Here is a 22,857-nt window from a genome sequence, read left to right on the forward strand (position 1 = left end):
GCTGGAGCCGGGGCACGGCCGTGGCCACCCCAGAGGCGTGTGAAAACGCCAGACCCGCAGCGCAGGAGCCGCCCCGACGCTCAGAGGTGCTGGGGTGACCTTGAGCCGGGGATTCTGCAGCCCGGAGAACCTCGTGAGAAGCAATTAGCCGCAGCAGGGGCTCCAGATCCCGCGGGGGGCTCTCTGAGGGGCTGCCAGCAGCAGCCGAATTGAACCGCCGGGATCGGGTTAATGGAATTTCATGCTAGGCTGAGCTCGGCACAGGCCTCACACTGCCACACATCTCTGGAAATTAAAAGGGAATAAATTGGGAGAGAGCTTTTACGGGAGGAGGAGCGGCACAGCACGGCCCCTGGCTGGGGAGGAGGCACCGGGCTGCTGCTGGTGTTCAAAAATGGGGGCTCTGACATGAGGGTCCTCAGTGAGCGGCTGTGATGGCCAGGGGGGGCAGGAGGGGCTGTGGGGCTGTCTGTCTGTCTGTCTGTCTGTCTGGGGGAGGCTGTGGATCTATCTGTCTCTCTGCCTGGGGTGCAGGAGAGGCTGTGTGTCTCTTTGTGGGACTGTCTGTCTGTCTGGGTGAGCTGTGGGGGGGCTGTGGATCTGTCTGTCTGTCTGTCTGGGGGGGCTGTGGATCTGTCTGTCTGTCTGTCTGGGGGTGCAGGAGAGGCTGTGTGTCTGTCTGGGGGACGTCTGTTCTGGACTGTTCCACATGGATTTGTGGCTCCCTCTGTGACTCCCCCAGTACCAGGTTCAACCACGGAATATCCCAAATGGAAGGGACCATAGGGCAGTGATGGATGTGGAGCCGGATAAAAAGTCCCACATTTTACCTTAATTTATTTATGTTTGCCCCTCTTTTCCTGGGGGGGTAAGAGACAGAAGCCGGTTTTTGCCCCAAATTGCTTTTTTAGGCCTCTTTCCCTTGCTTTGGGTGACCTGGACACGGTGTAGGGTGGCACGGCAGGCTGCTGTGTCCTGCTGGCACGGGGAGCAGGGTGGCCACGGGCAGAGGCGATTCCCAGTTGCTCTGGCAGAGGTTAACTGGGAAGCAGCTGAGCAGCGCCGTGGGCCAGGGCTGGTGACTTTCCTGGTGCTGTCCCCACCGCGCCCATGGAAAGGCTCCCAAAGCTCAGGGCGCTTTTTGGGCTGGGAAAGAGCTGCCGAGGTGGGATTTTGGGAGCACCCGCTGGGTTTACAGCGCCCATCCTCGCTGCCCCATCAGCCGTGTTTTCTCTCCCTCCCTGCCCCATCCCCGCCTTCGCAGAGAGCCAAGATTGGCACCGGGTCCAAGGCTGCGGACGAGAAGACGAGAAATGCCATTTCCAAGTTAGACAACAACGGCAGCCGGGATCGGATGAAGCTCTCGGATTTCAACTTCCTGATGGTGCTGGGAAAAGGAAGCTTTGGGAAGGTGAGGTACCCTGGGCTCTGCCTGCGCGCAGCACGCGGTGACTGCGAGCACTGGTGTCACTGGTGTCACTGGGAGCCCAGCTCGGCTCCCCCGAGTCACGGCAGGGAGCACCAGAGGTGTCCGATGAGACCACCACAAACCCCACCCCTTTGGGGAGCAGGGGACCAGCTGCGTCTTTAAAGCTCTTTTCTATTTGGTTGGGGTTTTCTTCTTCTCTACAAATAGATGGGAACATTTTAATTAACTTCCCAGACCGGTTGTGAGTGGTAACAGAATTTAATTCCCCTGATAATTATGTGACTTGGAGCCTTCATTTTTCTCGGGGTCCCGCCAACCCTCTGGATTTCCATTCGGGATCCCGGCGCCCCAGGGATGGCTGGGGCTCTGCAGGAGGTGGGGGCGGTGTGTGCTGGTGCGGTGGCTGGCCCAGGCCCACCCTCATTAGTGAATTGCCTTAATTGCAGGGAATATCGCTGTGCCCGCGGGCTCGTTGCTCGGGCGGGGAGCAGAGATGAGGAGGCTGTGCAGGGATGTTCCTCTGAGCACGGGGGTGCAGCAGGAGCACCCATTCTGTCCCCAGCCCTCTGCTGGCACTGGCGCTTTGGGAAGTCCGGCTTCGAGCGTTTGCTCCCTCTCCAGAGGTGGAGAGCCCAGAGATCCACGGCAGCGTTTGTGGCAGGCAGGGAATGGGGAGGTCCTGAGGGTCCCCGGCCCCCAGAGCAGCAGCCCTGCACTGGGCGCGGTTCCCGCTTGCTGCGGGGCGGCATCCCGGCGTGCAGGAAAGCCCCGTGCCGCTGTCACACGGCAATGTCCCGTGTCCCCTCCCTCCCGACACCTCAGCCCTTCCAAAGCCAGCGCCTGGCATCTGGAGACTCCGCGCTGGCGCCGTGTCCCCCGCCGCCTTCTTCCCTTAAATCTGGGAAACATTCGGTGCAGACTCCTCGGTCGGCTTTGGCTTATGTAAGGGGATGTGTGACAGAAACTGTTCCCTGGAACAGAATGTTATAAATATGCTAATTAGCGCTAATTAAAACGGCACGTTGGTTTCTCCGGGTGGATGCAGCCTCGCCCTCACGTGTGCCTGCGCCTCCGCTGGCATCCCTGCTGCCCCGGCATCCCGGCACGGGGACACCCGGGTGCCGCCGCTCCGTCCCCGCTTCCCGCGGCCGCCAGCGGTGCCAGATGTTCGGGAGGAGCCGGGAGCAGGGAGAACAGCCCGGATCCCGGCAGCTCCCCAGCCCCCGGTGTGCCCGGCAGCCGGCTGTGTCCGTGGCGCTGCCGTCCTTCTCCAAGGCTGCCACTGCGTCCTTCCCTTCCCTGGGCTGGCACCTGCTCCTGCGCCCGGCCGCCTGCTGCCAGCCTCCCTCCTGCCAGTCCCTGCTGGCCGGGACAGCTCTTGGACCGCAGGCACGCTGTTTTAGCGAGCCTCTGTCTGGCCCGTTTAACCCTTTGGCACCAGCACCTCGGGTTCGGTGTTTTGCCCTCCCCACGCTCGGCTATCCAGGGTCCGGCCTCAGTGGAGTCTGACACACCTGCTTTTCTCCGTGCTCGGAACATCTCCTTACGCTGGAGCATTCCCGAACAGACACTCTATATTACAGGAATAAATCAAGTTAAATATCAGCTCTATTTCCCCCTGCACCAATAAAAAGTTTACAAAGAATGCAATCTGCTTCGCAGCGGGCGCGCTGGCAGATGGAGGTTCCCCCGAGCCAGGCAGCCGGCTTCAGGGGGTGGGAAGCGCCTCGGGAAACAGGGGCTGGGGGCCGGGTGCTCCTGCTCGGCGCGTTCAGCCCCAGCACACGACGGCCCTGGTGCTCCGGGCTCCCCGGGACCGCGGCTGGAGGCAGCTCCCCGGGGCGGGCACGGGCAGGGGGACGCTCGCAGGGAGGGAGGCAGCGCTTGGCACAGCCCAGCCCGGCTTTGCTTCGCTGCATTATCAACGGAGGAAAGTGAAATCGGGCGCCTTGCTCGTGTTTTCGCAGCTAATCAATCTGTCGTGCTCTCGAGCTGTCAGGCTTTTGGGGTCGGTGCTGCTTTGCTGAGCAGGGAGGAGCATTTGGCCGCTGCAGTTCTGGGTTCCAGTGTGGATTTTATTTTCCTTTTGCTAGAGGTGGGGTTAAATGGGTGAGGCGGTATTTTTTGTTCAGACATAGATGTTTATTAGTTTTTATCTATGTCACAGTCTCGCAAACTGTGAGTTCTACAGCACTTCTAGCTAACAGATAAAAGTGACCCCTATCCCTCTCTACAAGGCCTTTTAAGAATAAACTGTCTAATTAAGAAATGACACCTAAATTATTTTTACTTTTAACCTAATAACTAAATACCTGTGGCCTGCAATGCAGACTTTTTTATTTAATTACAAAATACTGCTTAGACCCATGAAGATGAAGGTGAAAAAGGACTGGCCTCTGCCCTGAAACCTCTATCTTGCTTTATATATATATATATTACTATATTTTAAAGCCTTAAACTCTAAGTTTTCTACCATGTGACATTACACACTTTTATTTAAACTACACACCCATAATCCCAGTTCTATCATCTAATTTTGGAAGCCTTTTCCAAGGCCTCAGGTCAGATGCAGTGTTTTCCTGGGGGTCAGTGCCTGTCAGGTCAGAAAGTCTGGAATCCTCAGTGCCCGGGGTTCCAACATCCCAGCGCAGTGGGAGAATTCTCCGGGCTGTGAACACCTTCAGGCTGTGCAGTGCTCTGCTCTGCCCTGCTCGGGGTGTGAAGGGTGGCAGGAGGGCCTGGGCCAGGCTGGTCCCTGCTCCCCGTCACCCATCCCGGGCCCTGGGCTCTGCCAGGGGCTCTTGGCTGTTTGGATCTTTGGGATCTGGACTCCTTCAGACATCAGGAGGAATTTCTCCATGGAAAGGGTGGTCAGGCACTGATGGGGCTGCCCAGGGAGGTTTGGAGTGCCCATCCCTGGGGGCGTCCAAGGAACGCCCGGGTGTGGCAGGGCTGGGGACAGGGTGGGCACAGGTGGGACTGGATCGTCTTGGAGGTGTTTGCCAGCCTAAATGATTGCTTAATTCAGGAGAGGGTCCCTTAGAGTCCCTGGATGTTCTGGGAATACCCCTGGCAGGGGTTTGGGGTTTTCAGGCTTGGCACCTGCAGCTCTCCTGAGGGCTGTGAGGGAGCCACAGGAGGACGAGCCATGGTGACAATTTCAGCTCGGGGCACTGTGGATCCCCGTTCTCCACAACGCCCTGTCCCTCGTGCAGGTGATGCTGGCAGAGAGGAAGGGCACCGACGAGCTCTACGCCGTGAAGATCCTCAAGAAGGACGTGGTCATCCAGGACGACGACGTGGAGTGCACCATGGTGGAAAAGCGCGTCCTGGCTCTCTCGGGGAAGCCTCCCTTCCTCACCCAGCTCCACTCCTGCTTCCAGACCATGGTAAGGGCTGGGGGCACGCCTGCTCCCCACCCAGGGGCGCGGTGGATTGGGGACCCTGAGCACTGGGAGCCTGACGCTTTGGGAAATGGTTGTGGTGGTGTCCAAGGGCAGGCTGGGCACTGGGGCTTGGAGCTGCCTGGGACAGTGGGAGGTGTCCCTGCCATGCAGGGCTGGCACTGGGTGGGCTTTAGGGTCCCTTCCCACCCAAACCATCCCAAGATTTTCTGTTCTCTGTACATCACTGCACTTGCCAAAGCGATTGCGTATCCTCTGCCTTGGCAGCCTCCACCTTCTCCAGTTCGCAGGCAGAAGTTCCTCCAGGGCCAGGACGTGGCTGTGGGACGGGGAGGTGCAATGTCCAACAGCTGCACCCCGAGATGTGCGCGGCAGGGAGCTGCTGCTGACATCGGAGGAGATTCCCCGGCCCCTCGGTGCCCCCAGCCCCGTGCCCCTCCCTGATGGTTCAACAGCAAAGGGCTGCGCTCGTTCCCAGGACTCGTTCCTCTCATCAAAGCCCTGAGCAAAGGGAGAAATCCAATCCAAACCTCAGGAAATCCACTTTTGCACGGGTGTGTGATTGGGTTTGTATGAGTCAGGAGCGGAGAGGGGACAGGGGACCGTCAGTGCCATCCCTGCCCGGCCCTGGAGCCGCCTGTGAATGGGAATGTCCAGGTACTCATCAGTGGAGCCGGCAGAGGCAATCAGCAGAGTCCTTTAGAACGATGACAATGCTTTCCAGGAGGATTACATTTTAATATCACCCCAGAAATTTCATTTACCAAACACATTGAGTGTATTTAAAGCCTGCGGCCCCGGCTTTGCAGCGCAGCAATCAGAATGTGGCAGGAGCAGCTATTCCACACAGCATCTCCCTGGCATCTGAAGTGAGTCAGCGCCGGATTATTCCTGGCAGACCTATAGTAGCTTAATAGTAATCGTATTTGTAATGTAATCAAAATGTATAGCAGGGTGTATTATCAATGGCTGGCACAAAGCACTTTGATTTCTGGGAGCACAGTCCCAAGCACAATTCTCTGCCGGGGCTGTTGGCTCAGCGGCTTCGGGAGAGAGAAAAACCCTAAATCTGCATTTTAAAGGAAAGGGGAAGGTGAACAAGGACAGAGCTCCTGCCTGGGGCTGGAGAGCGAGAGGTGCCTGTGCTGGGGGATCTGGGGAGCTCTGAAAGGTCCCAGGCTCCGGGGAGGGGGTGAGCTGGGGGTCCCTGGCTGTCCCCAGGGGAGCTGTGCCTTTGCTGTGACCTCTGGGGCGCAGCAGTGAAGGGCACAGCAGCCACGGCCACAACGAGAGGATAAATCACAGAATCCTGGAACGGTTTGGGTTGGGAGGGACCTTGAAGATCATCCACGGGCAGGGACAACTGTCACCATCCCAGGCTGCTCCAAGCCCTCTCCAGTCTGGCCTTGGACGCTCCCAGGGATCCAGGGGCAGCCACAGCTGCTCTGGGCACCCTGTGCCAGGGCCTCCCACCCTCCCAGAGAAGGATTTCGCCCCAATACCAGGAGGGTGTGGATGGGGAGCGTGGTTGTTGTCGTGGCTCTGCCTCTTGTTCCCGGCGTTCAGCCAGGCAGGGGATGGAGCAGTTAATTGGAAGGGCACTGGAAGGAGCCCTGGCAGCGTCATTTTGGCTGCCCAGGGACGAGGGAGTGCCACCAGCTCCACGCCAGGCTCTGCAGTGGATTTCCATCTCTGTGCTGTGCCGGGTTTGGATGCTCCAGACTCGTCCTTGGAGGCACGGGCAGGAGCCAGGAGAGCGCTGCGTGCCCGTGGCTGGCTGCAGCCCGTGGGCAGCGCGGCCATCTGCCTGCTTTAGTCACGGCGCCGCTTCCCCTGGAGCCTTCCCTTCCCCGCCCAAAGCGGCAACGCTCAGCTCCCGCTTTTAGAGCTCAGCTGGCCGCTTCAAGAGCTCGTCTTTTCAATATTCTTCCTCCTCGAAGCAGACCGATATATTTAGGAGGCAGCTGCAGCCCGGCGCCGCTCCGCTCTGTCACGGGCTGGCTGCGGTGGCGGCGCCTGCTCAAGGTGACATTGCCACACGCGGGGCTGGCCGGGCCCTGCCGGGGCTGTCCTTCACACGGGGGTGCTCCCGACTCCCCGGGCAGCTGAGGAGCCGGATTCCCGGCTCTGTGCCATCAGTGCCCTGCGTTCTGCACGGCCCCATTGCCCCTGGGCTGCTGCTGTGATCCCCTGGGGCTGCCCCACTGCCGGGGGGCTCTGCTGGGGCAGCAGCTGCTGACCCCAGCTCCTCTGGGTGGGCACTGCCAGGATGGAAATGCCCCGTGGGTGCTGACCCCAGATCCTATGGCTGGAAATGCCCCGTGGGTGCTGACCCCAGCTCCTATGGCTGGGCACTGCCAGGCTGGAAATGCCCCGTGGGTGCTGACCCCAGTTCCTTTTGCTGGGAAATGCCCCGTGGGTGCTGACCCCAGCTCCTATGGCTGGAAATGCCCCGTGGGTGCTGACCCCAGCTCCTGTGGCTGGAAATGCCCCATGGGTGCTGACCCCAGCTCCTATGGCTGGAAATGCCCCGTGGGTGCTGACCCCAGATCCTTTTACTGGGAACTGCCCCGTGGGTGCTGACCCCAGCTCCCCCACAGCCCTGGTTGTGGCGTAGCTCCAGCTGCATCCCTTCATCTCCTCTCTGCTCCCTGTCCTTCCCCTCTGGAAAGCAGGGCAAGGCTCATTTGAGGAGGAAATGAGCAATGGGAAATGTTTATCATCTCATGCTGCCAACCTGCAGCTCCCGCAGCGCTCCAGCCTCTGTGCCCTCCCTTCCTTCCTTCCCTGGGTGGGATGGGGCAGCCCGGGGTTGGTCACTGCAGGCTCTTGTCCCCGGTCCCTCTCCAGCTCTCCTGGAGCCCCTTTAGGGCTTGGAAGGGGCTCTGAGCTCTCCCTGGAGCCTTCTCTCGTCCAGGTGAACGTTCCCGCCTCTCCCAGGCTGGCTCCAGAGCAGAGCAGCTCCGCGGGCTCCTCTGGACTCCCTTAACCCCATGAGTGACCCCTCAGCCCAGGCTGGAAGGAGTGAGGAGAGGGGTGCAGCCCCCTCGTGCCCCCCAGCACTGCCACCCCGGGGGACGGCTGGCGGTGGCACACGTCCCTCCCGGTGCCTGGCCCATCCTGCTGCTCGGGGATGGAGTCTGTTCCCCGTGGGAACGGCTCGTGTGTCCTGTGCACCCTTGGCTGAAGCCATGGCGTGCCTGGGGAAATGCCAGCAAGGACCTGCAGGGCAACGCCCTGAAAATGGCTCCTGTCAGAGGAGCAAATGTATTCCTGGGAATTACAAAACCTCTCCTTTAGGGATTCCTCCTCTTGCCTTCTCCAGCGGATCTGTCTGCAGCGGGACAGCTCCAGTGCTGAGCATTCCCAGGAATTATTCCTATGGGCTCTGTATGAACAGGAGCCCACGGGAGGACAGGGATGATGGCTGAACTTCCCTGGAATTCCAGCCTGGAGCTGCCGCTCACCTCGGGTCCCGTTTCTGCCCCCTGCGGAGTCCCTGCTCTGATAATCCTGTGGATAATTGCTTGCTTCTCTCCCTTCAGGATCGCTTGTATTTTGTGATGGAATACGTGAATGGTGGGGACTTGATGTACCAGATCCAGCAGGTCGGGAGGTTCAAGGAGCCCCACGCTGTGTAAGTGCAGTGGTTTGGCGCCTTTGGGGTGGGCATGGCTGTGCCACGGGCTGGAAACAGAGTCCAGGGCACAGCCTTGGCAGTGCAGCTCCTGGGCAGAAATCAGGAATGGGAAGATGCAGAACTCTTTGCCTGGTGCTGGTGCCTCCACCTCACCCCTGGGGTATACTGTATTTTTTAGTAATTGAGCTAAATAGATAAATTTTGGTAAATGAAGGCACAAATCAGGGAGGTTTGGAGGCTTCCTGTGAGACACCAGGCCTCTGCTCTGCCTGCTCCTTTCCCAGGGGATGGGACGGATGATGGGTTTTGGCTCCTCTGCCAGCACGGCCAACACAAGCGTTATCTGCGGGCTTTTGGCTCCTGTTCCTTGAGAGCTGGACAGAGCAGGATGTGCTCCTGAAAGCCTTCAGGTGCCCACACAAAACCCACAAACTCCGAGCAGAGCCTGGTGGGCTGAGCCGGGGTCTTGTCTCTGGCAGAGTCCTCTGAGACCCGGGACGTTCCCATGGGCGGCAGGCTCAGGAGCAGGGACGGCTTTCCCAGCGTGAGCTGAGGAGCTGCCGTGGATCCAGCTGCTGCTGGATCTGTGTACCCAGGCTGCCTCGGATCCCCCTGGCGTGATCCCTCTCTGGAATGTCTCTGCCCTCCCTGCCTTGTCCTTCGGTCACATCGTTTCCTTCGCTGCCGTCCTATTGGGAAGATTTCCATTTATCTCCTTTAGTTACCAGCCTTCCTTTCAAACCTCCTCTTGCAGATTCTACGCAGCAGAAATCGCCATCGGGCTCTTCTTCCTGCAGAGCAAAGGCATCATTTATCGGTACGTGAGCGGGCTCCTCCTCCCTCCCTCCCTTCCCCCGGGCAGCGCGCTGCTCCGGCGGTCCCACGCCGCCCGTGCCATGGACGGGGGCTGGCAGCTGCCCACGGGAAGGATGGCAGGATCCCTGAGGTTGGAAATACCCGTGGGATCACTGAGCGCAGCCATCGAAGTGTGAAGCTGCGGGCTCTGGGGGACGTTCCTGCCTTACCCCGGCTCGTGGGAAGGCGGCTCCGGTTCTCTCTTGCCTCTGTTCCATGCGCTCCTCTCCACACAACACAAAGGCTCCCCGGCAGCCTGGGCCAGCTCCAAGCCCGGAGTTTGGCTGCAGGGCGCTGCTCCCTCGCCATTTGCCCCGGAGTCAGCGCTGGCCTGACTCGTCCCGAGCTCTGCGGGGCCGCTCCCACGCTTCTGCTGCGGCCACTGAGGCCTCTTGGCCATTCCCAATACGACCCCAGCACCCAGAGGGAGCTGGGTCCCTGCCCTGTGTGGGACCAGGCTCACAGGCTGCTGGTTTAGCTCTGGAACCAGCCTCCACTGCTCTTCCCTGCTTGGGAGAATTCCCAGAGCCCGGGGTGGAGTAGAGCATCCTAATGAGTGTCAGATACCATTAAGTGCTCTGTGAAGGGAGATGCCAACAGTGCTGCGGGAGTCAGGAGGTGCTATAGATGAAAGGAGTGGAACAAACTTGACGTGAGGGCTGTTTTTTGCCATCAGCTGCTACAGAGAGATTCTAGGTCTGCTGGTCCCCAGTGGCTCTGCTTCCTTCCCTTCTCCGAATCTGAATCCCGGCTCGTGTCCGTCTGCCTTTGGACTGTCAGGGTTCTGAGCACTGACGTGATAATTAGAAAATACAGCCTCAAACCCAGCAAGAACGCATGAACTGCACCAGAATACCCAGTGTTTGCTACAAAAGTGTCCTTGAGGCTGGAGCACCCACCTCTGGAGTGGTGGCTCAAGGCTGGGGTTCAGATGCGGGATGGGCGCTCGGATCCAGCCCTGCAGCTTGTGCGGAGGAGCAGAGCTCCCGGGGCCGGGTGCCACCAACAGCTATTCTGGGGGTGAGGGTCGGGGGAACACAGCTGGTTTGTGTTTCAGGGGAGCAGAGCACAGGTGAGGCAGGGACTTGTGCTGAGTAGGTGCTTCTCCATTGCCAGGGCTCTAAGTGCGCTTTGGTTTTCACGGGAGCAGAAGGAAAAAATCAATTAAATCCATCTCCTGCCAGATGAGTGTTTTCCATTCACACTTCAAAGCGCTGTGCCCAGCACGGCATTCCTGCGGCTTAAAAGCAAAATCAGCGCTCCATCCTGACAGATCTCTGACTTCTTTTCACTGGTGTCCCCAGACATCATCCTACAAAGGGTTTGGGTGCGAGAGGCAGGCGGAGCTCAGGCGCAGCAGAGCTCTGGGACGCTGGCCCTGCCTCGTGTCACGGGTTTGCTCTCGCCCTGCAGAGACCTGAAGCTGGACAATGTGATGCTGGACAGCGAGGGGCACATAAAGATCGCCGACTTTGGCATGTGCAAGGAGAACATCTGGGACGGGGTGACCACCAAGACCTTCTGCGGCACTCCGGACTACATCGCGCCCGAGGTACGGCCGGGAGCGGCGCCGCTGATCCGGGCTGCCCCTCCCCTGGGGGCACCTCGCTTTGGGCAGCTCTCCAGCTGAAACGGGGACATCCAGGAGCTCACCATCAGCCCGCAAAGTTCATGCCCTCGGCACTGCCCGTCCCCACATCCCCCCGAGGGAACGGGGGTGCTGGAAATGCCTCCCTGTTGTGCTGTGTCCTGCTTCCACCTCAAAGAGCAGCACAGCCTCATGCTGCCCTCCCTGCGCTGTTTTCCCTCCCTGGGGGTTTGTCCCATGTCCGTCCTGCTGTCAGCTCTGTGCCTGTGCTGTCCTTGGCATGCTCAGACCCACAGCAGGTTGCTCCTCACTTGTTCCCTTGCTCCTGGAAATGACAGACCCGGGAGCTCAGCTCTGCCCCTCACTGCGTGTGATAGAAGCTTCCAGCGCAGCATCACCAGTGAGAAACAGGGAATTATCGGTGGATGGTATTTCCGTGTGGAGTGGAAATCCTTGGATCTCTCCAGCGGACTCTTTGCAGTGAGGGGCCGTGTCTGACGGGGAGAGGCTCCCCATCCGTGGCTCTAGATCCCCACAGAATGACTTTGCATTTGTTTATTACTGATGTGATAGAGTCACACGTGCCACTTCCATGAAGTGCTGTATGGGCACGGTTTAATGCCAGACTTGTGAAATTCAGAGGAGTAATCGTTCTCAAATGTCTGTTCCCTTCACTTAAAAATATCCCTCTAAGCTCTCTTCACTCCGCTGAATTTGCAATGATGAAGTTAATATTTATTCATTTAAGTGTTTCAGAGAAAAAGATTCTCTTTGCTGGGACATCAATGCACCTGTGTGCTAAAGCACATTGTGTTTGCTGCACCCAGTGAGGTTTCCCATTATTGGATCCGACGTGTGTTCCGTCCCTCCTCCCACCAGGATTAATACTGGAGGTGTTGGCGCAGAGCTTGTCACCGTGGGTGATTAATGCTCCTTCAAAGCAGGACAAACGGCCACTTCTCCCTGTGTCTGCCCAAGAGTTTTCACTTTAACTCTTATTTCCTTCTCCTTGCTGTAATTCGTCTTTTCCCAAAAGGAGAACAGCACATGGGAAATCAGGATGCCAGGAACGGCACTAAAGCCTGCTGCCCGTGGGTAGGAGGAGTGATCCCGCTGCGTTCGGGAGCAGCACCGAGGCTGTGTGGCTGTGGTGCCGTGGCCACGCTCCAGCCTGGGCCCTCCTGCTGCTCTGTGCCCCTCCTCCAGGGAGCTGCAACGTGCTCAGCCCGGGTGGCTCCAGGGTGAAACCGTCCTGTGACCTGCTTGACCCCTTCCTGGGCCTTGCTCTGTTCCAAGCAGAGCTGTGCGTGCCCAGGTGACAGGGACAGCCTGTGAACAACAGCTCCGTGTGTGATTCCCCCTGAACAAAGCTGCTGGTCACCTGCAGGGCTGTGTCCCCTCCTGGGCTGTCACCTGCTGGTCTGTGTCCCCTCCTGAGCTGTGTCCCCTCTGGGGCTGTGTCACCTCCTGGGCTGTGTCCCCTGCCGGTCTGTGTCACCTCTGGGGCTGTGACACTTCTGGGGCTGTGTCACCTCTGGGGCTGTGTCCCCTGCTGGGCTGTGACCTTCCCAAACAGGCAGTGGGCATCTGCACAGGACTGGGGATTCCTTTTAAGTGCTCTTTCCTTTTGAAGGCTTTGGTGGTGTGAAGTGTTCACACCTGGAATTCCCAGGGCGCTGGTAAGAGCAATGGGAGGGCTGGGAGCGGGCTCAGGGAAGGGATTTCGGTGCTGGAATGTGTCCCTGGGAATAACCCCGTCCTTGTGACCCGCTGCAGCTCGGCGTGGCCGTGCCCTGGGCCAGGCCGGGGCCGGGCTGCAGCGCTGCTCTCGCTGTTGTTTGCAGATCATCGCTTACCAGCCCTACGGGAAGTCCGTGGATTGGTGGGCGTTCGGAGTCCTGCTCTATGAGATGTTGGCTGGCCAGGTAATTGGGTTTGCATGGATCCCTCTGGGCTGCCGCGGGATTTGCCACGCTTGGCACGTGGATGGGGCAGCTCCTGGAGCTGGGGGTGACACCGGGTGACTCCTGGAGCTGGGGGTGACACCGGGTGACTCCTGGAGCTGGGGGTGACACCGGGTGACTCCTGGAGCTGGGAGTGACACCGGGTGACTCCTGGAGCTGGGGGTGACACCGGGGCCGCAGCCCCGGGTTCTGCAGTGACAAAACTCCTGTCACTGTGGTACGCCCGGGGCTGGCTCCATGGACCACAGCAGCAGCCGGGAGCTCTGAGGTCCAGGAGCGCCCCTGAGGCCGTGTGTGCTTTGCTCTAGGCCCCCTTTGAGGGGGAAGATGAAGACGAGCTCTTCCAGTCCATCATGGAGCACAACGTCGCCTACCCCAAGTCCATGTCCAAGGAGGCAGTGGCCATCTGCAAAGGGGTAAGGGCTGGGCTGGGCCCTGTGCTGGGCTGGGGGAGCGTGGGGAGGGAGAGCCTGCGCCCCCGGGCTCCCACAGCTTGTGCCACTGATGGTGTGTGTGCTAAACCCAGGTGAAAGTGACCCCTGCCTGCTCCCCGTGCCCTCACACTGGGATGCAGCCGGCGCCTGGGGCTGGCCTGCGGGCAGGGGAGGCTCAGCGGGGCGCTGGGGCGTTGGCTGGGAGGTGGGAAGGGAGGGCTCCTGCCCAGGCACCCTGTGCCCCCCAGGTGAGGACAGGCAGCCCTGCGAACCTTTGCCTGAAATGAAAAATGATGCTCAGGGAGAATGGATGTGATTCCCAAAGAGTTTTCCCGAGATCAGGTACAAAACCTCCGTCCTTCCGCTCAGCTGCGAGAAGTTGCCCTTCAGGAGAACCTGAAGCTCTGGTGGTGTCTCCATGAGGCCAGGGCAGCGTTCTCATTATCCTGTCTCTTAATTTGCACTGAAGCTCTGCCTTGCCCAGCATCCCAAGCTGGGCTCTCCACGGACAGGGCCTGACTTAATTGCAGCCTGAGTTAATTTGGGATGTGATGGATAAAGGCTGGCGAGGTCCCGATGTTGTTCTGTGCGCTTGGGACTGAGCCTCATCTCACCCCCAGTGCCACACGCTGCTATAAATAAGTGTTTGTGTAGGAATTTAAGAAATGTTTGCTTATAATAGTTAATATTGAAAATATCTGAACGCTCTCTCTCTCAAAATAGTGTTTCTATCTGCAAGTGACACATCCTGCGCTTACCGCTCCCACTGCGGCATTTCAGAGCCTCTTCCTGGCGTTGCCAGGATTCCCAGCTGCTGTTAGAGAGGAACATTCCCTTGTCCCGTGGGGAAGAGCTGCTGCAGGTGTTCCCACCTGGAACAGGGCACAGGGAGGGGGTGCTGCCCTGCCACAGCCAGCAGGAACAGGAAAATCAATCCTAAATTCAGAAAGCACGCTGGTGCCTGGAGGGGGATTCCCGCCGGGGCTGTCGCCATCTCCCATGCTCTTGCCAGCGTTGTTTGGGATGCAAAGGGGAAGTCCCGGGTGTTCCTGGTCGGGCAGGGCGCGGGGGACACTCCGTGCTGCAGGGCCGGGCTCGGGGCTGCCTTTGTTTGCCGCACCCGGCAGGAGTGGGTGCTGTAAATCACAGGGACTGCGCCTGCAGCGGCTGCCGGGGGCAGCTGCCGCGGCTCTCCTCGCTCTGGGGGCTGCACCGGAGGATGTCTGGGCTGGTTCTCCATAAATTCCTGCGGGTTTTTGTACCAGAGCCGTGGTTCCCTCCGTGTCGCTCTTGTTTCAAAACCCGGTGGGGGTTTGTTTTTGCCACCACCAAAGCGCTGCACCGGAAAGTTTAATTAGTAAAACCTCTTGTGTGGGGTTTAAGAACTTTTTAGTAAGCTGGGAAGTAAGTGTTTATGTTTTCCCCTGGAGTACAGTGAGATAGGTCGTGATGAGCTGTGCTGAGCTATTGGTGTTGGGTGTGGCAGGGCACAAACCCAGTAGGGGACTGGAGAAACCTCTGCCCCCGCCTGTGAGGGGTTTGGGATTTCACCACCCCCTTCTCCAAACCCGTTTTGCTGTTCCCCCTCGATGTGCTGGTGCCAGTCCCCTCTTCCTGCTGCACTGCCGGCGGATGGAACGCGTTTGCTCCTGAAATCCCGAGCAGAGCCCGGGGCCGGGTGCGGATCGGGGCTCCTCGGCTGGGCAGGACCTGGAGCGCTCACTCCCGGGACCCGGCGTTAACCCGCCGTTAACGGGTCCCGCTCGCACGGAGCGCTGCCCTGCTCTCCGCTGGGGCTTGTCTCCGCAGGCTGATCGCAGCTCCTGGCCGTGTGCAGGGGGTCAGGCTGGCTCTCCGGAGCCCCAGGATGGTTCCCGGGCTCCCGTGCTGGCCTTTCCCACCCCACGGGAGGGGATTGCCGCAGCCTGAGCAGAGCTGCCCTGGCCAGGGGGGCAGATTGTGCCTCCCAGCTCCCTTAATCTCTGCCTGGTAGCACGGGCATGCAGTGTTTTCTGGGGTATTTTGGGAACGTTTTCGGGTGTTGTGGGTGGCATTTCCCGAGGTGCTGCTGCCTGAGGAAAGCCCAGCAGGGCTGCAGTCCGTGCTGCTGCCGCACGCGTGGGAGAGGCCAGGACACGTCCCCTCTGCCCCCTTCCCTGGGATTCCTTGGAGGGTTTTTATTTCATAAAGGGCCGTGTGCTGCAGTGCCGAGGGAAACTCAATTATTAACGAAAAGCAAGCTGGAAAAATATTCTTGCTTTTGTTTTTGCTGGCCTCCGGCCCCTCCCTCCCCGGCGCTCCGGCCCGGCTCCAGCCTGGCTCCCTGCTCGAGGACCGGCTGTGCCAGGCTGATGCTGATGCCGGTCACATCCTGGCCCTGAGCAGGGGCTGGAAAATCCCTGGCCCAGCCTGCAAAGCCTGCCAGGCCCTGGCTGCTCGGAGATGGCCTTTCCAGGGAGATGCTGCCTCACGGAAGCCGCTCTCCCTCGCTCTTCCAGCTGCAGATGCCGTCACAGCTGGAGGCCTGGGATGTAGAGCTGTTTGCTCACAGAGCAGTTGCTGGCTCTGCTCTCACCTTGTATTTGATGGAGTATTTTTGTCCTTTCGGGGTTTGAGGTTCGGGTTTGGTTTGGGTTTTTTTCCCCAGTGTTTTCCTTGCTTTCAGAGCCCCGTTGCAGCTGTTGAGGATCAGCTTCCCTGGGCGAGTTTGTTTTGTGCCCTGGGGGTGGCAGGGCTGACCTGCACCCAGGCAGGGTGCAGGGAGGTGTCCCAGCCCCCAGCCAGAGCTCTGGCACCTCCTGTCCCTCCCAGGGGCTCCCACGGACCCCAGCCCTGGGACACGGAGTCAGGGTGAACTGCCCTGCTTTTAATAAAGCAGTGCTTTTGTTGCAGGTCTAAAGCTCATATTCTCCATCCTTATCAACGTCCTGTGAATCTCTGGAATCTCCATCTCATCTCTGGACACAGCTCAAACCCTGCCCCAGGATATTAATGCTGTACAGCTGCCCATGGTTCCTGGGGCCCCTTTCCCTTATTGAGCCAGTGAACAGGAGAAGTTTAGATGATAAACAACATTAATGGACTCTTTGTGCCATTTTTCCTCCAAACTGACTCTTGTTAGAAGTCCACCTCGTGTCTGTGGTGCCACGGCCCCGGAGCTGAGGGGGTTCTGCTTCCAGGGCTGGTGAAAGCTTTGGAGGGCAGATTCCGCCTTAAAGGAGCGGTGGGATTTAGAGATAGCTCTGCCGATGCTGAGGAGTTTGTGCCAAGCACAGGGAGCGCTGGGCAGCTCCCCTGCTGCTGCCAGGTGCTGGGGGAGCCCTGCCAGCACCCCGGAGCTGTTCCTTGGCAAACCAGTCTCATTCCCAGAGGGAAAGGGGATGTGCCCGTCCCAGCAGCCCTTGTGTACCTGCCATCTGCACAGTCTGCTCTCACGAGCCATTGTCAACCTTCCCTGGACCTGAGCCACTCCAGCTTCTTCCTCAGTGTCCTCTCCTTGGAGCCCCAGAGGAATCTGGAGGAGATGGGGCCCAGATGTCCTGGGCTGGGGAACATGGGGGGCTTCTCAGAGGGGACGTTCTGGGGAGCAGTGGGACACGCCGTGACTGTTTGTCCCTGCTGTCCCCAGCTGATGACCAAGCACCCCGCCAAGCGCCTGGGCTGCGGCCCCGAGGGCGAGCGGGACATCAAGGAGCACGCGTTCTTCCGCTACATCGACTGGGACAAGCTGGAGCGCAAGGAGATCCAGCCCCCGTTCAAGCCAAAGGCTGTAAGTGTGCCGGGTCCCCAAATATCCCACTGCCGGGTCCCCAAATATCCCACTGCCAGGTCCTCCATTGTCCCACTGCCTGGTCCCCAAATATCCCACTGCCGGGTCCCCAAATATCCCACTGCTGGGTCCCCAAATGTCCCACTGCTGGGTCCCCAAATGTCCCACTGCTGGGTCCCCAAATATCCCACTGCTGGATCCCCAAATATCCCACTGCTGGGTCCCCAAATATCCCATTGCCGGGTCCCCAAATATCCCACTGCCAGGTCCCCAAATGTCCCACTGCTGGATCCCCCATTGTCCCACTGCTGGGTCCCCCACTGTGGCACTGCCAGGGAACCTTTGTGGCCTCTCCCACCCTCGTTGGGTGCTGCTCCTCCTGCCGGTGCCGCCTCTCTGTCCCCTTGGAGGACGGTGTCCCCTGGGATGTGGCCGTGCCTCAGCTCTGCTGGCCCAGGGGCAGTCCCTGACGCCTGGTCCCAGCTCTGGCTTGCAGGGTGGAAGCTCCACACGATCAGCTCCTGGGCCCCTTTGTGCTGTCTGTCTGGTTTGTCATCCCGGGTCTGTCGGTCTGTTGGGTTTTTCCTCCCTTTTTCTCAAGCTGTCCAGGTCTCTCTTCTCTTTAATCCCGACTTTATTTCAACACCCAGCTGGGCTCGGGCAGGGTGGGCCGTGGAGCTGGATTGCCCCGCAGTTTCCCTCTGGGGTGGAAGGGGGCTGGAGCCTGGCTCTGCAGTGGGGGATCCTGGCTGCTGCCCCCAGCCCTGCCTGGCTCTGCGGGAGAGATGTGCTGGGAGCGCAGCCCGGGGCAGAGCAAACCCGGCGGGGGCAGCAGCAGCTGGAAACTGCTCGGCCAAAAAGACAGGAATGCTCCAGTGCTCCTTGTCCAGCCGTGTTTGCAGTGACACAAGTGCGGGGTGACGCCAGTGCGGGGTGACACCAGTGCGGGGTGACACCGGTGCGGGGTGACGCCAGTGCGGGGTGACACCAGTGCGGGGTGACACCAGTGCGGGGTGACACCAGTGCAGGGTGACACCAGCGCAGGGTGACACCAGCGCAGGGTGACACTGGTGCGGGGTGACACCAGTGCGGGGTGACACCAGTGCGGGGTGACACCAGTGTGGGGGTGAGACTAGTGTGGGGGTGACACCAGTGCAGGGTGACACCAGTGCAGGGTGACACCAGTGCAGCAGTGACACCAGTGCAGGGTGACACCGGTGCGGGGTGACGCCAGTGCGGGGTGACACCAGTGCGGGGTGACACCAGTGCGGGGTGACACCAGTGCAGGGTGACACCAGCGCAGGGTGACACCAGCGCAGGGTGACACTGGTGCGGGGTGACACCAGTGCGGGGTGACACCAGTGCGGGGTGACACCAGTGTGGGGGTGAGACTAGTGTGGGGGTGACACCAGTGCAGGGTGACACCAGCGCAGGGTGACACCAGTGCGGGGTGACACCAGTGCAGCTGTGACAGCAGTGCTGGGTGACACCAGTGCAGGGTGACACCAGTGCAGGGTGACACCAGTGCAGCTGTGACAGCAGTGCTGGGTGACACCAGTGCAGGGTGACACCAGTGCAGGGTGACACCAGTGCAGGGGCCCCCGTTGTGCCCCGGTGTTTCACAGAGAGCCGAGCCCCAGTGACCGTGATCTCGTGGCTGATATCTGTGACCAGGGTGGGGATTTTCCCTAATCCATGCTCCCGGATCACAGCTCAGAGTCCAGGGATGCTCTGGCTGCAGCCTCCCTGTGCCACCTCCCATACCAGCCCTCTGCACCTCTGCTTTTCCTCTGCTTTACACACACCCCGTTCGTCTGAGGGGCCCCCTTAGGTGCTTGGGAAAACTCTGCTTTCAGGGAAAACGTGGAGTGGGAGCTCCTTTGCTGGGGGGTGCTGGGTGCCTTTAGCTCTGCTCTCTGTGCCTCTCTGCTCCAGCAGGTTTTTCGCTCCCACAGCTCCTTTCCTGGCTGATCAAATGGGACGAACACGGCTGCGTTCAGCCTCCACAGCCCCTGGATGGGGCGGGGATGGGGCGGGGATGGGGCGGGGATGGAGCAGGGATGGAGAGCTGCCCCTCGCCCGGGGCTGCTGGCCCTGCCCTGCCCTGCCCTGTTTGGGTTTCAGGCAGGAGTTTTCACTCCTGGCAGCGCTGCCTTTGCAGGGAGCTCCGTGGGTGCTGTCCTTGGGGCCCTGCTCTCCCTCCTGCCACGGGAATGGGGGCACACGGGTGCTGGGATGGGCAGCACAGGAGTCTGGAATGCTGCTGCTTGCCTTTCCCTGGGAGGGAAGGGAATCTTCAGGGCGCTGGACCGTGTAGGAACAGCACTGCTGGGGCTTTGTTATCGAAGTACAGCGGTGTGGAAGGGTTTGGGGCTGTTTGTGCAGCCCCTGATTTGTTGTCTGGGGCTGGGATCCGACCCCTGTCCCAGGGATGCTGAGGTACCGGGGGGATCCCTGAGCTCCAGCTGTGGAGGGATCCTGCTCCCTACCTGGGTGCACTGAAGGGGCACCATGGGGTTATTCTGCACAATTCTGTCTCCTGAATCCACGGTTTCTGCCATTCCCTCTGTGTGTCCATCTCCCAGTGGAGCTGCTGCTGCTGTGTCCCCTCCGCCCGTCTCTCTCTCCCTGACAGCTCCCCGGTGTCACCGCCTGTTCGGGGCTTTACAGCCAACAACCACTGAATTCCATCAACAGCTCTTTCTTACTGCTCTGCTGCTTTCAAATGTGCAGATTTTGTCCTGTTTTAAATGTCTCCTTTCTCCAAAGATCCCTCTGACACCGGCCCTGGGGAGGGGACTCTAAGCTGCTGACTGTCGCTTCACCCTGCTGCTGGCGCCCGGAAAATTCCCTGTTTGATAGCACAGGGAGATTAACAGCAGCTGATTTGGGATTTAGGGAGGATTAAGACAACTCAGGTACCTGCTGATAGCTGATATTTCTCCAGCAGAGCCTCTGTGCTGGAAAATGCCGTTCCTTTGGTGGCAGCTGTGAGCTCAGGGCAGAGCAGCAGGGATGGGAGCGGGGCTTGGACCCTGCACAGAGCGTTTGGGGCTGACGAGGGGACATGTGGCCAAACGCCTGTGACCTTCAGGTGGCCAAGTGCTGCTGCACTGCTTCTTCATCTTGGTTTAAATCTGTTTCCTTTTCCTTTTACTTTTTTTACGGTTTGCATCTATAAAGGTCAGGCTGCAGGAGCTGTCTGTATCCAGAGCTTCAGAATAAGGGAAAGGATGAAAATGAGGGCTGGGAGTCACCCCCAGCTTTCCCCACCTTCCCCAGGCCGTGCTGAGCCCTGGGGGCAGGAGCCGAGGGGAGCAGAGCCCGGTCAGGGTTGTGCCGAGCCTCGTTTGGCCGCTCAGAGGCACGGGCAGCTGGTGTCAGCCCTGGCCCACGGCTCAGCTCCTCACCCCCCGTGCCCGCTGTGCTCCTGAGCCCCCCCAGACCTTCTGGCCCCACGGCTGTGATCCCGCAGCCCCCTGCAGCCGGGGTGGGGGCACAGGGGGTGCCGGGGAGGGAATCGCCCCCTCCCAAACCTCCCTGCCGCCCGTGCCTGGCCCGGCCGCGCCCGGAGCTCGGAGCGGATCCCCAGGAGCTCCTGCGTTGCTTTGTGCTTGATTAACCTTTATCACAGAGCCCGGAACAAGGCAGATCAGGGGCTGCCTTGTCTTTGGTGGGTCTGACGCGGGGCTCTGCTTGGCTGCTCCCTGCTCTGGCTGGTGCATAACAATTCCTTTCCTGGGTCTGCAGTTACCCTGGGAGTGTATTTACACTTCCCTGCTCTCCCTGTCTCTCGTTGAGATAATTATTGTTTTTGGTATCTAATTACTCCTTTACTTTACATAAAGCCTAGTGATTTGAAAAGTCTCGTTTTGAAAGCACTGAAATCGCACGGCGGAGCCCAGGATTGTTCACAACAGCACGGGGGGTTAAAAAAAAAAAAAAAGGCTTTTAATCTGATAATTTTTAATTGCGTAAATTAATTTCCCCCCTAACTGCCTGGAGTTAATTAATATTGAAATGCCACTTACAGACCTGGCTGTGTGAAAACACCGGTTCCCTGCACAGAGGGGTTTGTAACCTTAGCTCAGCCTGTACGGGGTGGGTTCTAATGTTTGCCTAAGTAATTTCCTAATTAGATGGGATTTAAGGATTGAGGGGCTGACACTGGGCAGGTGGATGTGCCGAGGTTAAACATCTCTGGTAATCCAGTCAGGATTTGCTCTGGCAGACCCAGGCCCTGTAAAGACTTCCCCTGGGATTTCCCAGACTGTCCAGCCTCAGTTTTCAGCGCATCAGGCAGGACCTTGGCCTTTTCCCTAGGAGAGGAATGGTCCTGCACCAGGAGCCCTTGCACTGGAGGCTCCCTTTGGCAGCAGCAGGGATGAAGGGCTGTGCTGGAGCATCCCAAACCGGATTCCAGACACGAGGGAAAGGCACCATTGTCCCCCTGACCAGCACAGGGACCCTCAGCGTGGCCCCAAGTTCGTGCTGTGACCCAAATTCCCCTAAATGCCGTTGCCAGAAGAGCCCTGATCCCCCCCAGGGTGCAAGGAGCGGATTTCCCGGCCCAGAGCAGCACCAGGAAGGTCAGACCTGCCAGGAGATGCCTGCAAGGCCGGTGGGATTGTGGCTGTGCCACTGCTTTGGGACAAAGCCCTGGGAAATTGGGGATGCCCAGCACCTCCCCTTGGCACTGGGAACGAGGGTGGGTGACAGCAGCAGCCTCGGTTTCTCGTGGTCCTTGACTGCATCCCAGGGATCAATGGAAAATATTTTATTGTGCCTTTTGTCTCTATTGGAAATCAAGCAGGGAAGTGATTAAATCCAAGGCCATCTTTGGAGCTGACAGGTTTATTTCTGCAGCTCGGGAGGAAAAGCCATTCTGTGCTGGCTATAAATATTGGACAGGACACACCGGGGCTTATGTAAGATAAATTCCCAGCCTCCCCTTTTCTCCAGTCAGGATGGAGTGATGCCTGTACATTAATATCAGACTAAAATGAGGACAATTTTTCACTAGATGGCTTTAGATAAATGTAAAAATTCATGTGGCATCTGTGTCCATTAACCAGGAGCTTAAATTTGGGAGGAGGGTGCTCGTGCAGACAGTGACCATTTGCTGCCTGGAGCAGCAGGATCCTCCCTGCTCCCCTCATCCAGGGCTGGGCCAAAGCTGCAGCTGGAGCTCCCCTCCTCCCGGCCTCGGGGTCAGGCTGGGATGCGCCTGCTATAAACTCAAAGGCAGTTTTCAACTTTCAAGTATTGATTTTACCCATCCATTTCATCTGCATCCGAACAGAAAGTCCACGAATCCCACACAGCAGGGCAGGAAACGCCGTGGATGGATGCAGCTTTTCGGATTTGCCATCCCCATATTCTTCCCTCATTGTGTGCTAGTGAGAAATCCGCGTTTGCCAACGTTCATATTAAACTATATTTGTGCTTCCTATTCCAATAACTGGCAGCCTCTCATCAGGATTAATTTTCCCATCTTTCTGAGGGGGTTGCTGCTTTGATTGTTTTATTTTTATGTTTTTTCTAAGCACGTTTCTCTGGAGCCAGGAGGCGGGCAGCGCTGTCAGCACGCCTGCACCGAGGCAAACAGGGGGTGCCAGCGGGGCTGGGGCCCTGGGAGCCTCTGTGCCAGTCGTGGGGATGTGACCTGCGGGTGACGGGTGGGGATGGAGCCTGGTCTGTGGCCGTGCAGGGACCTGGCATCCACCTGGTGCCAGCTGCTGCTCTCGTCACTCCGTTCAATCGGGGTGTGCAGC

General features: G+C 59.0%; 1 protein-coding gene across 2 annotated transcripts in view; it reads left to right on the forward strand.

The window, feature by feature from the left end:
* Nucleotides 1–22,857, forward strand: part of PRKCB (protein kinase C beta) — a 92,791-nt gene that overhangs the window by 63,778 nt on the left and 6,156 nt on the right. For both annotated transcript variants that reach the window (XM_040079059.2, XM_040079058.2), the window contains exons 9-16: nt 1,265–1,411; nt 4,645–4,818; nt 8,379–8,470; nt 9,228–9,290; nt 10,742–10,880; nt 12,761–12,841; nt 13,189–13,296; nt 16,943–17,083. In XM_040079059.2, the coding sequence (XP_039934993.1) occupies nt 1,265–1,411; nt 4,645–4,818; nt 8,379–8,470; nt 9,228–9,290; nt 10,742–10,880; nt 12,761–12,841; nt 13,189–13,296; nt 16,943–17,083 (945 nt within the window). The remainder of the gene's footprint in view (nt 1–1,264; nt 1,412–4,644; nt 4,819–8,378; nt 8,471–9,227; nt 9,291–10,741; nt 10,881–12,760; nt 12,842–13,188; nt 13,297–16,942; nt 17,084–22,857) is intronic.

The sequence above is a fragment of the Hirundo rustica genome, chromosome 15 (assembly GCF_015227805.2).
Source record: "Hirundo rustica isolate bHirRus1 chromosome 15, bHirRus1.pri.v3, whole genome shotgun sequence".
NCBI lineage: Eukaryota > Metazoa > Chordata > Aves > Passeriformes > Hirundinidae > Hirundo > Hirundo rustica.